Genomic DNA, 20685 nt, shown 5'->3' on the forward strand with positions numbered 1-20685 from the left:
ATTTCTGGGAGTTGTAGTCCAAGAACACATACGAGGGACCCAAGGCTAAGAACTACTGCCCTATTGTTATTCCACTTGCCCTTTTTCTTGTCAGCCCAGCAGAGCTGCAGCAGAGCTGCCAGGGTGAGAACCACCACTCTTAAGATGGAATTTTGACACATAAAACCTCTGGTTCTCTGCACGCTCCATCTTTTCTCCTCTCTCCATGCCCTCACCTCTCACTTTTGCTGCTGATGCTTCCAGTCTACTTGAAGGAGCCAGAATCCAGACTTCTACCAAAATCTGGGTCCAATTCCCCACAGGCATGAATGAAACTCAAAAACGTTGCCGTGATGGCCAAGTCACAATTCACTATATAATTTACCTCATGGGTTGCTGTGAAGAAAAATGGGAGGTGGGGAGGGGAAGATGCAAGAGAACAAGTGACATCCATTTTTCTGATCCTGTATATTTTTTTAGTTCAGATTCTCTAGAGGGACATTGATAACAGTCCACACAGAAGAAAACATAAAAACACCATTTTATTTGTTCACAAGACATATTTTCAATATGAAAAAGCAGGGATTTTTTTTTTTAAAAAAAGAAAAGATATGGGGAAAATGAGTTAAGTGGTGGAAGTGGTAGAAGTGGGAAGCTGAGGTAAAAAGGAGACTTGAAAAGACAGGAGTGTTTCGCTGTCTGAAAACATCACCCTGTCTGGGCTAATACAAAGAGACAAATACTGTCTTTTTCTCCCCACACTGCTTCCATGGTTCCCTCATACAACATACGTCTACCATTGACATTTCATACAGGCTACTCCATACTGCTGCTTGGTTTACATCGGCATCAGAGGAAGACAGTAATAAAAACCTTGGTCATTTAAAACTGGATATGAAGTGTAATTCACGCTTTGTTAAAAATTCTTTCCTAGATGCATTGACTGTCTACACTATCAGATCTTTGTCAATATTAACTCTTTTTCACTTATTGCTGACCTTTCAGATCAGGGATACCTCCAGAAAGCTTTCACCTCCGTTTTTTTTGGGGGGGGGGGAGAATAAAAAGCAGCCAACAATTTTAATGAGAACTTTCATTCCTGGCACCAGCTTTCATACTTAAAGAGGCTGAAAATGCAGAAATTCTTTATCAGACTACTATTTTGGTTCATTCCAACTCCCCTCAGAAGACATGTATCAGACACAATGGTCACACATTAGCCTCCCCTATCTGAAATCCTCTAGATCTGTCAAGACTACAATTCCCAATGTCCACTTGGGCATGCTGATTGGAGAGGATAGGTGTGCAACCCAGCTAGGTCCTCTAGAAGCAGAACATACCCAATTTCTCTGCTTATGACTAGTCACCATCTCCAAATACTACACAGAACTGGCGGGAGCAAATGAAAGCAAGACATGGGACAAAAATGTTATTTACTTTTTGAAGACAGGACACAAGTTTTAAAATAGCTTGTCAGACTTTTGTAAGCGTTTGCAGAAAATCAGAAGCAGGGAAGTGACCCTCAGGCCTTCATATAGGCCCCTCCCCTTTTGAGTTACTTTAGAGCTGAGAATAGAGTGCAGGCATCTAGAGGAACAGAAACTTAAGAGGAAAAATGAGGAAAAGAGGAACACCCGCACACTTAGTATTTTCCTACTGTATCTTTGCATTACCAAAACCAGCCCCGGATATCTGTGTACACTCCTAGAATGTTGTCCCATTTAACCAGCTTTCACCTAAATCAATTTTATTTGGTTTAAAATCTGTTCTATCTCCCATGGCCCCTTTTCCCAGAAATAAGCGCACACACATTTCAGGAGCATGAATCTATTTTAAGACAGTTGCCTTTATATATGTATAGTATGAGGTCCAAAAGGTAGCCATCCTCAATCTTGCACCCGCTCTGTTTGGACCATACCAGTTCTGAAGTCTTAATGCCCAGCTGGTCCCATCTGTCCAGCGTTCCTCACATGCTTTTGTTACCAGTGGCCCTCAACCTTATTTCCTTTCGTCATTTCATTCAATGAAGGCTAGTGCTAAAGACCAGGATGAGAAAAGAAGTTTCATTCCATCATTCTGGAGTCTGATAAATTTGGTGATAACCAGCAGATGAAAATAAGAGTAGGAAATCAGGGGCATTCCAAATGTTGCTGAACTACAAGTCCCATCATGCTTCCCCGTTGACTCCCTGGCTATGACTGAGAGTAGTGGAAGTCCAATAGCATCTGGAGGGCCATACCTCTCCAGCCCTTGACATGGGAACCTCTTCCTTTCACAGTGACCTCACTGAGTGGACTTCTTGAGACACACACCCTGGCCAACTTGGTTATCAACCATAAGCTACCCACCACCACCACCACCAAGAAGAACAGAAAAGCTGAGACAAACTTTAGACTGCGCTGTAAGAGGAGCTTAAGAGCAAAGAAAGACAGATTAAGCTTAAGAAGGAAAAAAAAGAAGTAGAACATGGAGATGCAATTTTTCTTTTATTTTTATTTTGTGCGGATTTATTTAACCTTTTTTTTTAAACAGGAGCAGATAAAACCTCAAGCTTCTTCTTCAGCCTCTTCACCGAAATCCTCCTCTTCCTCAGCCGTGGCGTCCTGGTACTGCTGGTATTCAGAGACCAGGTCGTTCATGTTGCTCTCTGCCTCTGTGAACTCCATCTCGTCCATGCCCTCACCTGTGTACCAGTGGAGGAAGGCCTTGCGTCGGAACATGGCTGTGAATTGCTCAGAGATGCGCTTGAAGAGCTCCTGGATGGCTGTGCTGTTGCCGATGAAGGTGACGGCCATTTTGAGCCCTCGGGGAGGGATGTCACACACGGCGGTTTTGACGTTGTTGGGGATCCACTCAACGAAGTAGCTGCTGTTCTTGTTCTGCACGTTCAGCATCTGCTCGTCGACTTCCTTCATGGACATGCGGCCCCGGAAGACGGCGGCCACAGTCAGGTAGCGGCCATGGCGGGGGTCGCAGGCGGCCATCATGTTCTTGGCGTCGAAAACTTGCTGCGTCAGCTCCGGCACAGTCAGGGCCCGATACTGTTGGCTGCCACGACTGGTCAAGGGAGCGAAGCCAGGCATGAAGAAGTGGAGCCGGGGGAAGGGGACCATATTGACCGCCAGCTTGCGGAGGTCGGCGTTCAACTGACCGGGGAAGCGGAGGCAGGTGGTCACGCCGCTCATGGTAGCCGAGACCAGGTGGTTCAAATCGCCGTAGGTGGGAGTTGTGAGCTTGAGGGTCCGGAAGCAGATGTCATAGAGGGCCTCGTTGTCGATGCAGTAGGTCTCATCCGTGTTCTCCACCAGCTGGTGCACCGAGAGGGTGGCATTGTATGGCTCAACCACGGTATCAGAGACTTTAGGAGATGGCACCACACTGAAGGTGTTCATGATACGGTCGGGGTATTCCTCCCGGATCTTGCTGATGAGTAAGGTTCCCATCCCTGAACCGGTTCCACCACCCAGAGAGTGGGTCAGCTGGAAACCCTGCAGGCAATCGCAGCTCTCGGCTTCCTTCCTCACTACATCCAGGACTGAATCCACAAGCTCAGCGCCTTCTGTATAGTGACCTTTGGCCCAGTTGTTACCAGCTCCACTCTGGCCTGAATGAGGCAGGAGAAGGTAGGAGACAAAAACAATAAAGCATGGGGCTAAGGTGACCAGCCATTGTGTGCCTCCAGTATGGATGGTCCAACGCTTCTTAGGTTCCCACACCCTGTCTGAGTTACATGGATCCACCTTGAACTTACAAGATCAGTTATTAAGGCCCTGGTTAAGAAGAGATACTCTTATCTTACCTTTTCTGATCTCAACCATCTGAACTGCCTAGTCTGCCCACTCATGCTTAAGTTATTTTCTTACAATTACAGTTCTCTAGAGGCCCACGATGGCTAGGAGAGTTTAGAAGCTGGAGTGCAAAAAAAATGTAACATTTCCAGGGTCTACAATCTCATAATGTGGAAAGCTGTTAAGGATATCCACTAGCATGAAACAACTAAAGTGTGTTGTTACTTATAGTACCCTAATTCCTTCCTCCCTTCCTTCCACAGCAACATAAATAGCCAACACGATGATTTATGAAAATCACCTATTCAAAGCTAGTTTAAAGCTCACAGCCCATGTACATTTTCCCACTAAACATAGACACAAGCAACAAAAGATGGGAGATCGCATCTTACCAAATACAAAATTGTCTGGTCGGAATATCTGCCCAAAAGGTCCAGACCTCACGGAGTCCATAGTTCCCGGCTCCAAATCAACCAAGATAGCACGAGGGACATACTTGCCACCTAAGAAGGAAGGAGGGAGCAAGGATTTGATACACTGGAGGAACAGAAAGATAATCCTACCCCAGAAAAGATCTTGGATGTGTTGTTGTTGTTTTTCAACCATGCAAGCTCCTAGATCTCATGAATTTAGCTTAGTTAGGCATTCACCACTACTTCAGAAGCGTAAGAGTTCAGTTTGCTGGGTTATTTCAGGAAGGCAGCATCTTTTCAAGTGCCATTTTGAGCCTTGCCTCCTCCCACTCGTTTATTTTTTTAAAAAATTCTCTTGGCAGCAAGGGCTAGAAGCAACAGTACTAATCTAAAACATTGCAAAGGAAAGTTTCCAAGGTGAAAGTGGCCCTGAGCTTGGGGTAGTGTGAATCACGGAGGCTCACAATATACTGTATAGTGTAACTTACCAGTGGCTTCATTGTAGTAAACACTGATACGATCCAGCTGTAAATCACTGTCCCCATGATAGGTTCCAGTGGGGTCAATTCCATGCTCATCACTGATCACTTCCCAGAACTGCAAAGGGAGAAGCAGAAACGGAAGATTTAAACGACAGCCAGAGGTAGGAGGGAGAATAGATCTGCAACAGTTGGAGCTCATGTATGTGTGAGGAAGACAAGTCTGACTGTTCCTGAAGGAAATACAAGGGGGGCACCAGGGTGGTGGATTAGATTTAAATTGCAATTCAAATATTAAATTATTTATATCATGGTTTACATTTTAAAAAATCAGAGTTCTCTGACATTTTAAATTTTGATTTTAAAAAATAAATAAATCACAATTTAAATCATAATGTGGAAGGCTGGAAGGATTTTTTTAATTATTGATTTTCATCCGCTGTGTGGGTCACTCCTTTATAATAGCAGAGTCTCTATAAGAAGCTGGTGTTTTCCAAGCATCATAGGAGTGGTAGCCTAAAACTGGCCACCAAGGCACCTACCTCTGCTCTACCACATATGGATATAATGTATATCCTGTGATTAATTTCCAGTCTGGTGCCAGGAAAGCTTATGGGCTGTCCCCTAATGAATAATGCAGCCTGCAGAGATTGGTATATATCTTAGTTTTTTCATATACGGTAACACAGGACTAGGTCACTGAACAATGGTTCTCAACATACGGCCGTCCAGCTGAAATCCTGACCACTGATTCTGCTAAACCCCCCAAAATTCAGAAGCTAAGAAATCTCTCGCCACAAACCAGTTCCCTCTGTATGGTCTCTGAACAGGAAACTGGTAAAGCTAGATAAGTTGTTGTCTTTTTGGAAAGCCTGGCAGCCACCGCTACCATTCTTCACCTTGAGAAATTACACACAGAAACTTTCAGAAAGCTCAGGACATCCAGAACACAGCTAGAAAGTCACTACAACGGTGTTTCTCCTTTCCCTGCCTGTTTGGTCTCAGATGTATTTGAAATGTAGAAGCGATTTTTACTGTTTGAATGCTTTTTTAAAAAGTAAGGAAAATGAGCTTGGAGCTTTGGATAGCTTTTCTCCCCTGTGCATACTTTCTATCAAGAAACTGGGATACACCTATAACAAACAATATATTACAACTTCAAATAGGAGAACCTGCTCCACTTAAGGTGGGGAGATAGAAGGAAAACTGCATCAGGAAATGCGTTGTTCTAATTGGAACTGACTTACAGTGACCCTTATAGGGCTTTCAAGTTATTTAAGGAATGGTTCCATTCCTCCAGTGAGATTTCTTGGCCAAGTGGAGATTTGAACCCAGGCTTTCTGAATCCTAGTCTATCCACTACACCACACTGGCTATCTCCTAGGAAAACTTACTGGATCAGGGGGAAATTGAACAACCCTCTGCCAGATCTGCTTTGATTTGGATTCCTGCATTGAGCAGGGAGTGGACTTGATGGCCTTATAGACCCCTTCCTATTCCACAACTCTAGGATTCAGCATTTTACCCAGAAAGAATGATTTCTGAAAGCTTCCAAATGACAGGATGTCTTACCAAGTATAGGAAGATCTATGTAAAAAGGAAGGAGTAAAAGATTTTAGTCAGCCTCCTAATATGTTGACATTTTTGGGACAGGGCATGTAATACATACAAGAAGGAGAGTATCAAAGTTCTTTTAGCACCAAAGATTCAATATTACCTGTATCTGATCATGACTATTTTAGTAAGGTGAAAGTCACAGCATGTTTCCGGACCTCAGCAAGTCCTTATACACTACTGCCAATGTAGCAGCCACATAAATATGGCATGGCAACCGTCCTCATACCTTTCCACACCACTGCTATGGCCCCGTCTACTTGCTCATCCCTAGACCCTGAACAAGCATTAGGGAGATGCCTTAGTGGGCTAACCAAGCCACCAATCTAGCTACTGATTTAATGCAGATATTAAACATAAACTGTGTATTTTGAGGGCCCGGTGCCTAGTCAACTTTAACACCGTCCTACGCACACAGTCTTGTTAAGCTAACTGGGAGATTGATTCCCACCGCAGTTGTAGCAAGCTTGTGCTCTCCTCCCGCAATTGTGACATATTTTGGCCAGCTGCTCGGCCACAAGCAGCTGCCAGTTGGTGTCTCTCTCACACAGAGGCACCCAACAAGCTTTCAGCTACAGAGACTAAACAGATGGCAAAGGACGGAGGTTAAGCTGCTTGTATCCGGCCTCTGCAGATCAATTCTCCATGAAGGATTAGAGCTTCTTCTGAAAGCCCAAACTCCCAAGATCTCCTGGCAGGGGACAAGAGTGAGCTGAAGGGTGAGGGGGGCGGTGCCGGTGGTGGGGTGTCTCTGAGAAGCCAATGTCCAGGGTTCTCCAAGCAAGAAGTCCAGAAAGAGAGATGCCAGCGTTCTCTGGAAGGGACTGTGTTCCACAGGTACAGCCCACCAGACCGTGGCTAGCACCAAGGCGGCTAAGTAGCTGAACACATGGCAACAGAAATCTAGGAATTCCTGTCGTATTTGCAGCAAGTTTCACATTTTGCAGAAACAGGCCAGGAAATTGACATACAGTGGTGCCCCGCATAGCGACGTTAATCCGTTCTGGATTAATCGTCGCTATGCAAAAACATTGCTAAACGGATCAAAAAGACACTTTTACAGGAGCGAAAAGGGAGATCGGAAAGGGCTCTTTGATCTCAGTTTCCCTTTTAAAGCTCTTTCCGATCTCCCTTTTCACCCCTGTAAAAGTGTCTTACAATGTTTGGAAGCTGTTTTAAATGCTTGCAATCGTTAGCCCACCTCCTGAAACCTATGCAAACTTAATTTGGTATTGTTCTGAGTCTTCGTTAATTTTTGGTGATTTTTTTTCTCTCTCATTGAAAAGCATTGGACGGATGGTCCAATGCTTTTCAATGAGAGAGAAAAAAAATCACCAAAAATTAATGACTCAGAACAACACCAAATTAAGTTTGCATAGGTTTCAGGAGGTGGGCTAATGATTGCAAGCATTAATCTGTTCCAATTGGAACGGATTAACCGGTTTTCAATGCATTCCTATGGGAAATGGTGTTTCACTTAACGATGTTTTCACATAATGATTTTTTTAATGGAACCAATTAACATCGTTAAGCGAGGCACCACTGTACAGTACAGTACTGTTTCCTGCTTTGTGAGTTAAGCAAGAAATGTGGTCACAAAGAACCAGAGTTCTGATGCAAGCCTTCACCTGCATTTCTTTTACAATGAAGAGCCAGACTCTAAACTGAGTGAGGAAAAGGAAGCCTGAATAAAGCTGAAAACCAGTGACTTCCTTCAGTACTGCTGTGGCTTCCACTGCCTCCTGCTCTAGGGCAAAAACCAAGACGTTTTAGCAGAGCTGCTCTCCACTGGTATATTACACATCAGCTATTCAGATAAACCAGGGAACCCAGCTAGAGATATCCAGGGGAAACTCTGTTACTATTCACCCTGTGAAGGAGAAAGACAGAGCGACTGTTTGATATCACATGCGTGCAGTTTGGGGTAATCTGGAAACTGATGAGGCCAGAAGAAACTATTCATTAGACCTGAATTCTCACATTATAGAAAGATATGCCCCAGGGAGCAGCAGTTATGCTGCAATACTTCAATTGAGACTCTGCTCACAACCTGAGTTCAGTCCCAAAAGGCTCATGGCTGACACAGCCTTCCAAAGGTGTGTGTGTGCGTGTGTGTGTGTGTGTAATGCATAACCTACATGATGATTAAATTGTGAATCACCCAGAGTGCTTGAAGTGTTATGCGGTGGTATGTAAACTGCACACTTTTTGCTTTTGCCCCTAATCTAGATTGTGCGATGGATAGAGGAGTAGGTAGGAACTAGGTATCTTGCTTGAGATTGGGAAAATCCAGCCGCTGGCCCACTGTCAATCCCATGGAGACGACATCCCAGAACTTAGCCCCCAATGCCTAACACACAAGGGAATTCACTAGAACTGGTGAGTAGAGATTCTGAAATTACATGCTTTGTTAGACTGTAAATGTATTCTGCAGTCTTGTTTATCAAGACAGATACCTCTTTAGAACAATGGTCCCCAACCTTTTCCTAACTGCGGACTGGTTGGATGTGTATGGCACGCCCACAGGGGGCGGAGCTTATTCACAGACGTCATGCCTGCGGGGAGACTCATGTGCATGCGCACAGCACGCTCACAGGGGGCAGAACATGTGTACGCGCACTTCACGTTCATGCACACATCACGCTCACAGGGGATGGAATGTGCTCATACACATGCACATGACAGCACTTGTTGGGGTGGGTCGGAGATCTGTGTCCGTGGCCCGGTCCTGGATAGGCCACAGACCACTGCGTGGACTGGGGGTTGACGACCTCTGTTTTAGAGGACCACTGGGAGACTGAGTGGGTGAGGTGGAATTTAGCAGCCTAGAATCGCATGATTAACCCAGCATTAACTGGGAGGGAACAAGAAACAAAAGGTAGATTGGAGTGGTGGGAAAATGTCAGAAAACTAAGTAGTGGTGCTCCGCATAGCGACGTTAATCCGTTCCAGGATTAACGTCGCTATGTAGATTCATCGCTATGAGGGGGGGAACCCCATAGGAACACATTAAAACGGGTTTAATGTGTTCCTATTGGGGCGAAAACTCACCGCTGTGCGGGGAATCCTCGATCTGGCCGCCATTTTCGCTGCCCGGTAAGTGAGGGCAGGGCGCGAAAACGCTGCAGGCGGCCATTCTGCGGATGCGGCGGCCATTTTGGAACCGCCAATCAGTTGTTTAAAAAACATTGCAATGCGAAGATCGGTAAGCGAAACGCTTACCAATCATCGCAATGCGATGTTTTCCCTATTAAATCATCGCAATGCGATCGCATAAAACGTGTCACTATGCAAATTTGTCGTTAAACGGTGCACTCGTTAAGCGAGGCACCACTGTATTAGGCTCAGCAGCTGGGTTTCTTCCAGTGCTGCAGTAGACTGAAATGGAGAGGAGGGTGGGGAGGCCACCCAGAAGAATCCAGACTAGAGATGGGAACGAACCTCCGGTTTGTTTAGCAACCAAACTGGTGTTCCGAAGCCACATCTCTTCTGGTGAGTGCCCACATAGATGCAGCAGCTGGACAATGCCCGGCAGGGGTGGTAATGTCCTGGCTTCCTTCTCCCGCATCCTCTGGGAACTGCCTCTACGTGGGCACCCACTAGAGGAGATGGGGTTTTGAAACATTGGAACCCCAGTTTGGCCATTAAATGAACCAGCACAAACCACCCAGACAGTAGTTTCTGCTCATCTCTAATCCATTCCCCCCCCCAAAAAAAAACAGAGTCTGCTATGTTAAATATCATGCCACTCTGAGCATGGGTACAACTGATTTTGAAAGCTAAGGAGAGGAAGGGTTGGTTATAGTATCTGAATGGGAGATCACCAGGGACCTCAGGCCTGGCCTAGGAAATAATCCTGCCTCAAATCTTGGGAAACCACTACTAGTTACCAACAGTGAGATGGACTAAAAGTAGGACCACGATGGCTAAAAAAAAAATATCAATGATTTTCAGAAAAATATTGTTTTAAATCATGATGTAATTTTTTTAATTGATTTTTTAAAATTTAAATTGTCCCCCCCAAAAATCCATTTAAAAATTAAAAGGACTCAGTAGGAGGAGACTTTCTAGTGTTCCAATATCATATGTTCATGGACCATCATGAAGCGATACCACCTCTCCACTTTTGTACTATGTAATGTTACCTATTCAAAGATGGTGACCACTCTGATCTCTCAAAGCCTGCTATGCTAGAGAAGAGAGCAGAATCCACTGAACAGGGCACATCTGAGTGTGAAAAGTTCAGTTTATAATAAACTATACACACTGTGTAAACTTTCATGTTTGTGTGTATTGCCTACATGGCATGCTTTCACCCACACCTTTGTGCCCAGATGCTTTATTTCTGCCCTTCAACTGAACAGGACTCTTGCTGAATCAATTTGGGTAGGCAAGGGTTGGTACGGGCCCCATCTCTTCATTTCCTGTGTTAAATGGAAGTGGAGAAGAAAAGAGGGAAGAAGGGAGGCTGCCCCAGGAATTCATCTCGAGCTACAGGAAAGAAAAAAACAGAACTCGATTTCTGAGGCACACACATTCATACCCCACTGCCCTTGAATCCCTTTAGACCACAGCTGTGGGTGAAGCAGACAGAACATTCTTGGCATTTTTCTCCACCTCAGTAATGGTTGACTGAAGGGACTTGCAGGCTGCCTCAACCAGCCCCCTGTGTATCCACTCTACTTTTATGTGCTTCAAGGGACCTCCTGGAAAGACAACAGCTCAGAAGGAAAAGAGAACTAAGAAAGGTTTAGGTCTCTGGTTGTGGAGCCAGAGGTTGGGAGTTCAATTCCGCACTGTGACTCGTTGAGAGGGGCTGGACTCGATAATCCATCGGGTTCTTGCCAGCTCTACAATTCAAAAGTTGTTAGTACAAAGGAGACCTGAAAGCAATGCTTACCAACCTTGGGTCCCAAAATGTTCTTGGACAGCAAATTCCCCAAATCCTGGCTAGCTCAGCTACTGGTGAAAGCTTCTGGGAATTTTAGTCCAAGAACCTCTGGAAACCCAAGGTTGGGAACCAGTTCCTTTAAGCTTACCCTAGGAGGAAAAATTAAGGAGTGTTACTACATTGGGACGTGGTGGCGCTGCGGGCTAAATCGCAGAAGCCTGTGCTGCAGGGTCAGAAGACCAAGCAGTCGTAAGATCGAATCCACGCGACGGAGTGAGCGCCCGTCGCTTGTCCCAGCTCCCGCCAACCTAGCGGTCCGAAAGCATGCAAATGCGAGTAGATTAATAGGGACCACCTCGGTGGGAAGGTAACAGCGTTCCGTGTCTAAGTTGCACTGGCCATGTGACCACGGAAGATTGTCTTTGGACAAAACGCTGGCTCTACGGCTTGGAAACGGGGATGAGCACCGCCCCCTAGAGTCGAACACGACTGGACAAAAATGTTCAAGGGGAACCTTTACCTTTACTTTACTACATTGAGCTGTACTTTATACCGGAGCGAATAAAAATAAATGATTTTTTAATTAAAGATTTCAAATTCCATTTGATTTAAATCAAACCCAGCCTGCTTTGTAGGCAGAAAGGCTCTTGCGCTGGGGCTAACTCAGTGCAATGCATTGTCTACCCCAAGGAAAAATGTCAGCATGGTTACAGAGATCGCAATCTGGCCTTGCTCGGCTGACTTGACCCACCCCAATTTACTCCTTCCCATCCCAGTTGTTAACACTCACAAGGTGACTGAAGTCGGTTTTGCTAAGCTTTTCAAAGACTGCAATCAATCAATCAATCCTCCTAATCCTTGTTTGCACAGAAAAAAGGACTGCTGCTATTTCGAAGTAATGCAAAACAGCGTCATAGCTAAGGAGCTGAGCTGTAAGCCAGCTCAAATCTCACCTGTGCCATCAGCTCAGCAGGTGGCATGGAGAAAACCATAATCTTTCAGGCATACCCCCTCCCCCTCCTTTGACATCAACCCACCACACACAGGGCATTCTACGTTGGAGGAGATCATGCATGTACAGAACAGCACTGTATAAACATGAAGGGTTATCTTATTCATAGGGACGATCTAATCTGTTTTAGCCAACGGTATTCTAGGCACATGTTCTTAAGATCACTCCTTCAGAGATTAATATTTAACACATTTTAATTAACTTACTGTTCTGGGAAGGTAGATTACAGTCTTCAGTTATGAGATCTGGATCTCTCCCCCACCCCACACTTTCTGTCCTTAAGCACCTATTTATAGATGCAGTTTAATCCACCTGAACAATCCTAGATTAATTCAGAAGGCTTATTGTACATGGACAGCTACAATTATTGAAGAGTGGGCAACCTTAAAGCCAGAGTGGGCAACAAAAAAGCCTTGTGGCACAGTAATTAAACTGCAGTCCTGCAGTCAAGACTCTACCAGATGGGCGGGATATAAATCAAATAAATAAATAAAGACCTGAGTGTGATCCTGACCGGCTCAAGGTAAACATAGCCTTCCATCTTTTGAGGTCGGTAAATGGAGTACATATGGCACTAGCTATCCTGACAGGGTTGATAAGGAGTTTTAGTTCAGCAACATCTGGACCACCACATGCTGCTCAATCCTCCGTTAAAGCTAACCTCATGAAATCTCCATGTGTTGAAGTAAAGGGGCTGCTTTGCAGCCCTCTCCAAAATGATACACATGCTTTGGACTACACGCCCCAGCCAGCATGCTCAAAGGTCAGGAAAATGGAAATTGTAGTCCAAAACATCTGCAAGGCACAAAGTTGCAACTATACAATAGCAGTTGCCACAGAGTTCCTAGCTAAAATCATCTTTTAAAAGCATCCAGTGCTTAGATTGTAGTGTCATAACAACACTAATATTTTGCAGGGATAAGTATAGTTTACATTCTTATACTGTACATACACAAGGAAAAAAAGAGCAGAGTCCCACATGGACATCAGTTTAAGCACTCTGAAGATCTCCATCGTTATCCTTCTGCTTCTGAAGCAGCTGTGGGTTTTACACTGAAGAGAACATGGCTCAGTGGTAGAGCACACTCTTTGCACACCGAAGATGCCAGGTTCAAAACCAGGTATCTCTCAATAGGAAATACTTTTGCCCAAAATCTGGAGAGTTGCTATCAATCACTGTCAAGAGTATTGGTCAGATGGACCACGAGTTTGACCCTGTGTAAGGTGGGTTCATAGGTTTGCAGTGCTTATGTAAGAGATACACTGGCAAATGTGATCTATTGTTATATCTAAGAGAAATCTGTACCTCTCAGCCCTTCAAACTTCAGTGACTGAAAAATAAGAGTAAGAGCAAACTTAGGTGTATCCATGCTACCAAGTCGTGCCACTTTCCCCACTTCCCACCCCAAGAACCATCAGTGTCTTCACTTCAGATGCTCCAATAGTTTCCCCTCCCCATGTACCTAGGTTCTAAATTTCTGTGGGAAACAATTACTCTCAAGCTAACATACTAGACTGCAGCTTGTAAGCATTATTTTGGATGACAACAGATAGAATCCTAGGCACACTGGCTGGAAAATGCTAGTAATTTAAAAGAATAGCTTTTCTCAATTCTGGTATAGATATACCCTTACAAGGCAGAGGTACCTTCAAATGGATATGGTCTTATGTTGTCATGAGCATTCATGCAAACGGTGTTCCATATTGACTGTAGTAATGCAATAAAGCGAGGTTTGATTCTTGTTCCTAAGAGGTTTCAACTAAGATTTCCTTAACCATGAAGGCAAGCATATGTCTTTCAGCAATGTAGCACCTCTGAGCTTCAAAACAGTTTGAATCTAGAATTTAGGAGCACTGCCTAGAGGGATGTTTATACGGATTATATCTTTATCTCTGGCAGAGGGATTATGGCTTCCCCATAGAAAAGCTATTTTGCACACTGTTGTGAGACAGAGAGAATAAATTCCAAGCCAGATTTGCAAAAAGGCTGGCCTATGTATGTGTTTAAGAGCTGTAGAAACAACATACAAAATGGAGGATTCTTTAGAGATGCATCATGGATCCTCAATGGGTTGTTGTATGAAGTGGAAATTTCTAAAGGACACATAAAAAGGTAGCACAATTACTGTACCCACAATGCTAGAGAAAATTAGCATTTTATTTTTTAAAGATAAAAATTAGATTTAAAAGCTTGAATTCTGAAATCCAGCCACCAGTTATAGGATTCAGCCTTTTACTTTAGCCTGAGATGGAGGAAATGGGGAAGAGAGAGAAACCTGCATTTTGGATTAAATCTGTCACTGATCTCCATTACCTCATGGAAGGTGGAGCTAAATGAAGGCCTCCTCAGTTTGTCCCATTCTATCATGTTCCCCAGATACATCAGGGGAGACAAATGTGCCCTTTTGGTTGGCAAGACTGAAGACTAGAGAAGGAGATCATTCTATACTACATCCTTTGATTCAAATAGCCTCTCTGTAACCCTAAGAATCAATAGTCCAGTTATAGAGTTGGCCAGTTTTGAGCAAAATGGCTTCCTCAGTGGCTGGCATGCGGGGAGACACTACTCACAACAAAGAATATTTTATAAACATTCTTGAAGTAACAGTGAACTTCAGTGCTCAAGCATATCAATAGTATTAGTTGAAAACTTCATTATCTTGTAAGAATTAGAATCTTAAAAGTGCTGTGTTGCTTGAAGGGCACTACAAATAAATAACTCTAGCCACCTAGAGTGGTCGAAATGACTAGATAGGTGGGGTATAAATACAATAAATGATAATAATAATAATAATAAAAAAATAATCTTAGAAATGCAGATCTGGAAGGGACCCAACAGATCATCAAGTCTAGCCCCTATTCAACGGGGCATAGTGGGGAATTCTACAGCCAGATAACTTTGTACTATAAGGTTAATAGCTAATTATTTCCTTTAAAGATTTTTTAAAAAGTGAAACATTCATGGGTATTTTATACAAGTTATGTACATTTTTTAAAAAAAAGACTTGCAAAACTTGCTTGGGAACATGAAACCATTAAGGAATGATTGCAGTGGTTTGTCCATTGTAGCCAACCTGACCCATAAGGGTTAAAACCCAGAAGGTCAGCAGTCCTACAGTTAGTCAATGTAAATGCCCTGTAGCAGGGTTAGGACAGAACCTGATGTTCTGTTTGGACTACAGTCCCCATAAGCCCCAAAGGGTATGACCAAATAAGGCGTGTAGGAATTGCATAGTCCCAAACATCTGGAAGGCATCAGGTTGCCTGCTCCTGTTCTATAAAAATTACCAAGTCACGCCAAATGGAGAGATTAGTGCCCTTAAAAATACACATACCATTTTTAGAAGAAAAAAAAACTATCTGCCATTTATTGTAAAAGAACAGCAACAGCACTGAAGGATCAAGTTATTTCCGTACTGTGTGGACAAGTTGAGTTGATTTAAACCAAGAAGGTTCACCAAGAAATTCAAATTCAAGAATGCCAACCTTCCTACAAAGTTCATGACTTCCAGTGCCCCCCCCTACAATTCGTTCCATCCAAGGATTTTCGCTTAAGTGTTTTTTGTCTTAAAATCTATGCCAAGGACCTGCAATGGCTGCCAAACACACCCAAGGCACTGCAGATCTATAAATTTTTAAATATAGTGGATGGCGGGGGAGCGGGGGGAGAGCACTGTCTGCTCTCGTGCCAACTGCAGACTCGGATTAGGCAAAAAAGCAGTATATATGCAAAAAGGGAGGACCAACGCAAGCAATTCCTGGTCTTGGCATCTCCAACAAATTCCATAAGGAACCTTCGAGAGATGTAGTGGGAAGTCTCTGCTTTCAAGAGAACGGGGTGGAAGAGGGCTCTGCAATGAGGGAGACACCTCATTCTGTCGGAAAATCTGGCAACAATACGCCCAAGCAGAATTCTTCTGCTCAGCTATAGGGTTGGGGGAGGAGAGAGACCACTCTTGTTCTTTATTCATCAGGTGCCAGGGCAGATCTGCAGACACACCCTCCTGCACGCTACAGCATCCACCGCTACAGCATCCACCACAATGTAGGTCACACAGAGGTGAATTAGGGTGGGGCAGCTGGGAAATATCAGGCACTAGATTACTGGGCTAAGTGGATCTCTAAAATACAAACAAAGAAAGCAAGCCCAGTGGTCCTTACACAATACAAAACCAGGAGTAGGTGATATCTTTTATCTGGATTTCTAAGGAGATGGGAGGGTGAGATCCTATTTCCTCCCCTACATGATATACAGAGATACAGGCAAGGGAACCATTTTATTTTGAGTACAAAAGAGACTTCTTTATTCCAGAACACAGCAATCTAACAGATCATTACTGAAGGTGGAGGGCAGGGCAGAAACACTAGCTATCTACACAACAGCACATTAAAACTAAAGGACCCTCATCTGTAATGACAACCTTATAAATCGTCAAATCAGCATGTGTCAGAATATATAAGCAGCATCCGTACCACTAACCATCCATACCTCTTCTTCACTATGTTCTCTCGCATTCTAGTGTGACTAAGAAATAAAATCATGGATGGCGCTATACAGGTAAGAGATTTGGCTCTCACTGGCCAGATTTCAAGCACAAAGGGGCTGTTTTGTCCTTAACAGTCTCTCTCTTTCTTTAGACATTCTCGCATACGAAGATCATTCATTCCATGGCAATTGTCTAGTGCTGCTAAAACAAAAATATCTACCCTTAAGTCACTCACCCACACTCTCAGTAACAAGGTTCTCAGTCCATATAATCTGTATGTGCAGAGAGGGCTGTGACCTTGCAGGGGGGCTCTGTACTTAAGCCCTTCCTCCACCCGCATCCTGACCCTTAAGGGACACTTTTCCTAGCCTGTGTTGTATGTACATGTATATATTAAAAAGTTACATCATACTCAGGATCTTAAAAGAGCATGAAGAAGGCAAACTGACTTTATGATTAACATTGTATCCCATGAGTGATTGCACTGGTCAAAATGGTTCCTTGGCGAACCACAGGGATTGGCACAATAAGTATATGCAGGCTTTGGAGTAGCATAGAACTTCTGATGCCCAATTAAAAAACTCTTTTGAGCCTCAAATGCTGCAGGGGCTGAACACCAACTCTGACTTTCTTGCCTTTTCCTTCGGAAGTGCAGAATGCATTATTGGTTACTTGATTTTAAGAAACACACGCTTCTTTACTTAAGATATGTTCAGCTATAAGAATTGTGTGCCACCAAGTCTGACTTATGGCAACAGTTTTCAAGATTTTCTAGATAAAAGAGTATTCAGATTTACCATTTCCTTCTGGAGTGGGGGCACCTTGGGACTGTACAGCTTGCCCAAGGCTACACAGGCTGGTTCCTCCCCAGGAGGCACGGCGGGGAATCCCACGCCCAACCCTTTGCCTCTGCAGTCAGCTACCTTAACCACTGTGCTATCCAGCCAGCTTTTGTTCAGCTATACAGTCCCATTGCACATTTTTACCCATTCATATGTGAATTTTGAAAATACTCCCTAATAAAAAAAGTCCCAAGTCACTCAACCCTGCACAAAACTGAATGCAAAGGGCTGTTTCCTCGAATCCACTCTGTTCCTATCAGGGAAGAAGCCAGTGAGCCATGAAAGGGGTGCCTGCTCTTGTTTCCACTGCAGCTTTAAGGGACACACCTTAAAGGGTGTGATTCCCCATCTACTATACAAATAAGAGCCCCCATCTCCCCGCTTCAGGGCAGGCAAAATTCATTTTGAGAGAGCTAATGTGAAAACGATGGTGGAAGACTTCTTCAATCTGGATTCAACCCAGATCGGCATCTAAAGAATGCGAGCATTACTGGTTACTTTTTAGCACAGCCAAACTAACTAAGGCTGCTTTGCTTGAAAAGACTCTCACAATATCAGAAACCAGGCAAACAAATGCCACAAATAGTGGTTTGTCTCCGTGCTCGTGATGAATCCAAAGCCGCCCCCCCCCCACAAATACATTCTAACCTTTCGTTTTCATAAGCAAATCCTGCTGGGGATCATTACCAGCCCTCTTCTCTCCCCCACCCTTCTGCTGGAGAGTCCCACCCAACCAGCAGCCATTACATGCATGCACACACGCACAAAGGCCCCCGTGGTGTCATGGCCGCTAGGATTTTTTTTTTTTAAGCAAGCCAAAAAATATGATCTCATGCTAAGGAAACGGCAATCACTTAAAGCCACAAACCAGCCAGGCATTAAAGGGGGGGGGGAAGGAGCCTGATCAAGCCTGGGAGAGAAGGATCAAGGAGGGATCTATTAACGCCAGATTGGTCTAAGTGAGAGGGAACCGAGCTGCCCCTCCCAAGCCATGTGCTTGCCTGTCCTCCAGCAGACAAAGAAGGGAGGAAGACGGTGGGCGGGTTCAAAAGGCCAGAACCCTTGGCGCCACAAATGGCACATTTTGCTCAGCGGAAAGGGATAGGGGGGAAAAAAACTTAAATCGGCCCTCTCATTTCTTTCTAAGTCATCACGGCTTTTAAAAAGGCAAAAGAAAACCAGTTCTTGGGAGCACTGAAGGTTGGTGTGGCAACAAAATAGCCACCCAGAGGAGTTTTCCTTCCTCTCTCTTTTGTTGCTGCCGAAAACAAAAACAAAAAAGTCATTTTATTGGAGAAGTTAAGCTGTCCCGTGTTTCTTGTGTCCACAGTTGTAACACTGATTTGTAATTCCACTGAAGTGACATCCCTTCCAAAAAGTTTTGGGGGGGAAGAAGAGACACAAATTCAAGGCGGCTGCTAGGAGCGCTGCGGGACTTTCTTCTGAGTAATCCCGTACGCTATGCGCGCTTACTATCTGGCAATGAGCCCCGCCATTCAGGCAGGGCCGCCTCATGCATCAGCAGGCACCGGATCGGGCAGTGGGCGGAAAGCCCCTCGAATTGTTAAGATTCCGCGTTGAAGCCGCTGAAACTGACGAGGCGGCGGAAATTGACTAGAATTGGGGGGGGGGGGGTTTGGCCAGGAAAGAATCTCATTTATCCCATCAGATAGATAATCCCCAGAGAAAAAGCTGGATAGAAGAAGGGGGGGGGGAGAGGCAATAACCTTGCCGATGGATTTACCCCCCCCCTTTTTGCGCCAACGTTGTAAATCCGAAATCCACCCTCCCTCGCGTCCCTGCTTCCCAATCTTCTCCCCCCGCGTCCACTCCCCCTAAGGTTTGAAAAATAAAATTAGATCTACAACCCACAAATGTTTGACAGGGAACAGGAAAGCATTAGGGCGAAACACCGCGCCTCCCCTTCTGGGGAGAGAAAAAAAAATTCAAATTCCACCTCCTCGCCGTACCGATTTGGCGCTAAAAATCTACATGCAACGTTAGGGCAAATTCAGTGGCGGGCGTTTTTTCTCAACCCCCACCCACCCAGATGGGGGAATGCGTGGGCGGGGGGAGTGTGTAGCTTTCCCGGCTGAGTCATCGGCTGTTGCAGTCTAATCCCGTTAATTTTAAATCGTGGTACTGTATTTCTTTTTAAAAAGGCGATATTGGCAGAACCTTTTAGATTTTTAAAGCCGTTATCGCACGCACGCAGTCTACTTGATTTAATGTAGCGCATCAGTAAATAGATATTAAAATGATTAGATGTGAGAAACAAGAGCACACAGTCCTCCCGCCTGTATAAGCAGACAATAGCTTTGCCTAGAAGCGACCCATCCTCTATAGAACGGAATCAGCTTTGCAGCAGCGCATTTGAAACCCAAACTAAATTTGATAGCGAACTAAGTTCTTTTTTTAAGCCAGCAAAATTAAAGGCTTCTTATTAAGGAGAGTCTCTACGAATATTAAATAACCTTATTTTAAGCCAAAAGCAGCCATGGGCCTCATTTAACGATTACTTCCCTTTTGCCACGGTGGCAAATATTTCAACTCGTTCCTGGCGCCCTTTTCCGATTGCTCCCACGCTATTCCCGTATTACGCGACCAACCCTCATGTTGCATTTACAGGAGTTAAAAACGTCATCCTCACCTTTGCACCGATCTGGTTACCACATTGCCCAGCTTGAATATGTACGATTTCCCTCATCTTGTCTGTTTTTTCCCCCCTTAAATCACTTCCCCCACACTTTCCCTTTTTTTAAAAAAAAAAAAAGATAAGGCTGGACCAGAGCCGCTGCTGCTTCTTGCAATATAGAACGTTGGGGAGCTCGAGGTTCTATTCTCCGAACGTTACAGGACGAGCTCCGCGTTCTAAAAGAGGCGGCGAGGTAGGCTGGAGGAAGCCAGACAAAGCTTTTATAAACTGGCGGGCGGCCCGCGCGCCGATTGGCCCAAAGGCATCAGGAGCGCCGACCTGATTGGACGGCGGCAACAAGAGACACGTGGTGGAAAGAGGAGGGGGGGACGAAGAGCAGGGTGTGGCAGCTGATAGACCCAGTGGCTGGGGGGGGGGGAAGGAAGAGGTGGGGGGCTTTGGGAAGTTGCAATTTTTCCTTTTGTTGTGAGAAAATGGGAGCAGGGGAGAGGCCGCCATTGAAAGGCTCGAGGCTCAAAGGGATG

The 20685-nt window shown here is 44.7% G+C and overlaps 1 protein-coding gene across 1 annotated transcript; it reads right to left on the minus strand.

The window, feature by feature from the left end:
• Positions 1–502: 502 nt before the first annotated feature.
• Positions 503–20447, minus strand: TUBB (tubulin beta class I). The gene is made up of 4 exons (XM_072989112.2): positions 20156–20447; positions 4669–4777; positions 4160–4270; positions 503–3583 (listed from the first exon to the last, which is right to left on the minus strand). The coding sequence occupies exons 1-4, from the start codon at positions 20210–20212 to the stop codon at positions 2526–2528; spliced, it is 1335 nt and encodes a 444-aa protein (XP_072845213.1). The 5' UTR covers positions 20213–20447; the 3' UTR covers positions 503–2525.
• Positions 20448–20685: the final 238 nt, after the last annotated feature.

This window comes from Pogona vitticeps, chromosome 2 (genome assembly GCF_051106095.1).
Source record: "Pogona vitticeps strain Pit_001003342236 chromosome 2, PviZW2.1, whole genome shotgun sequence".
In the NCBI taxonomy this organism is placed as follows: Eukaryota; Metazoa; Chordata; class Lepidosauria; order Squamata; family Agamidae; genus Pogona; species Pogona vitticeps.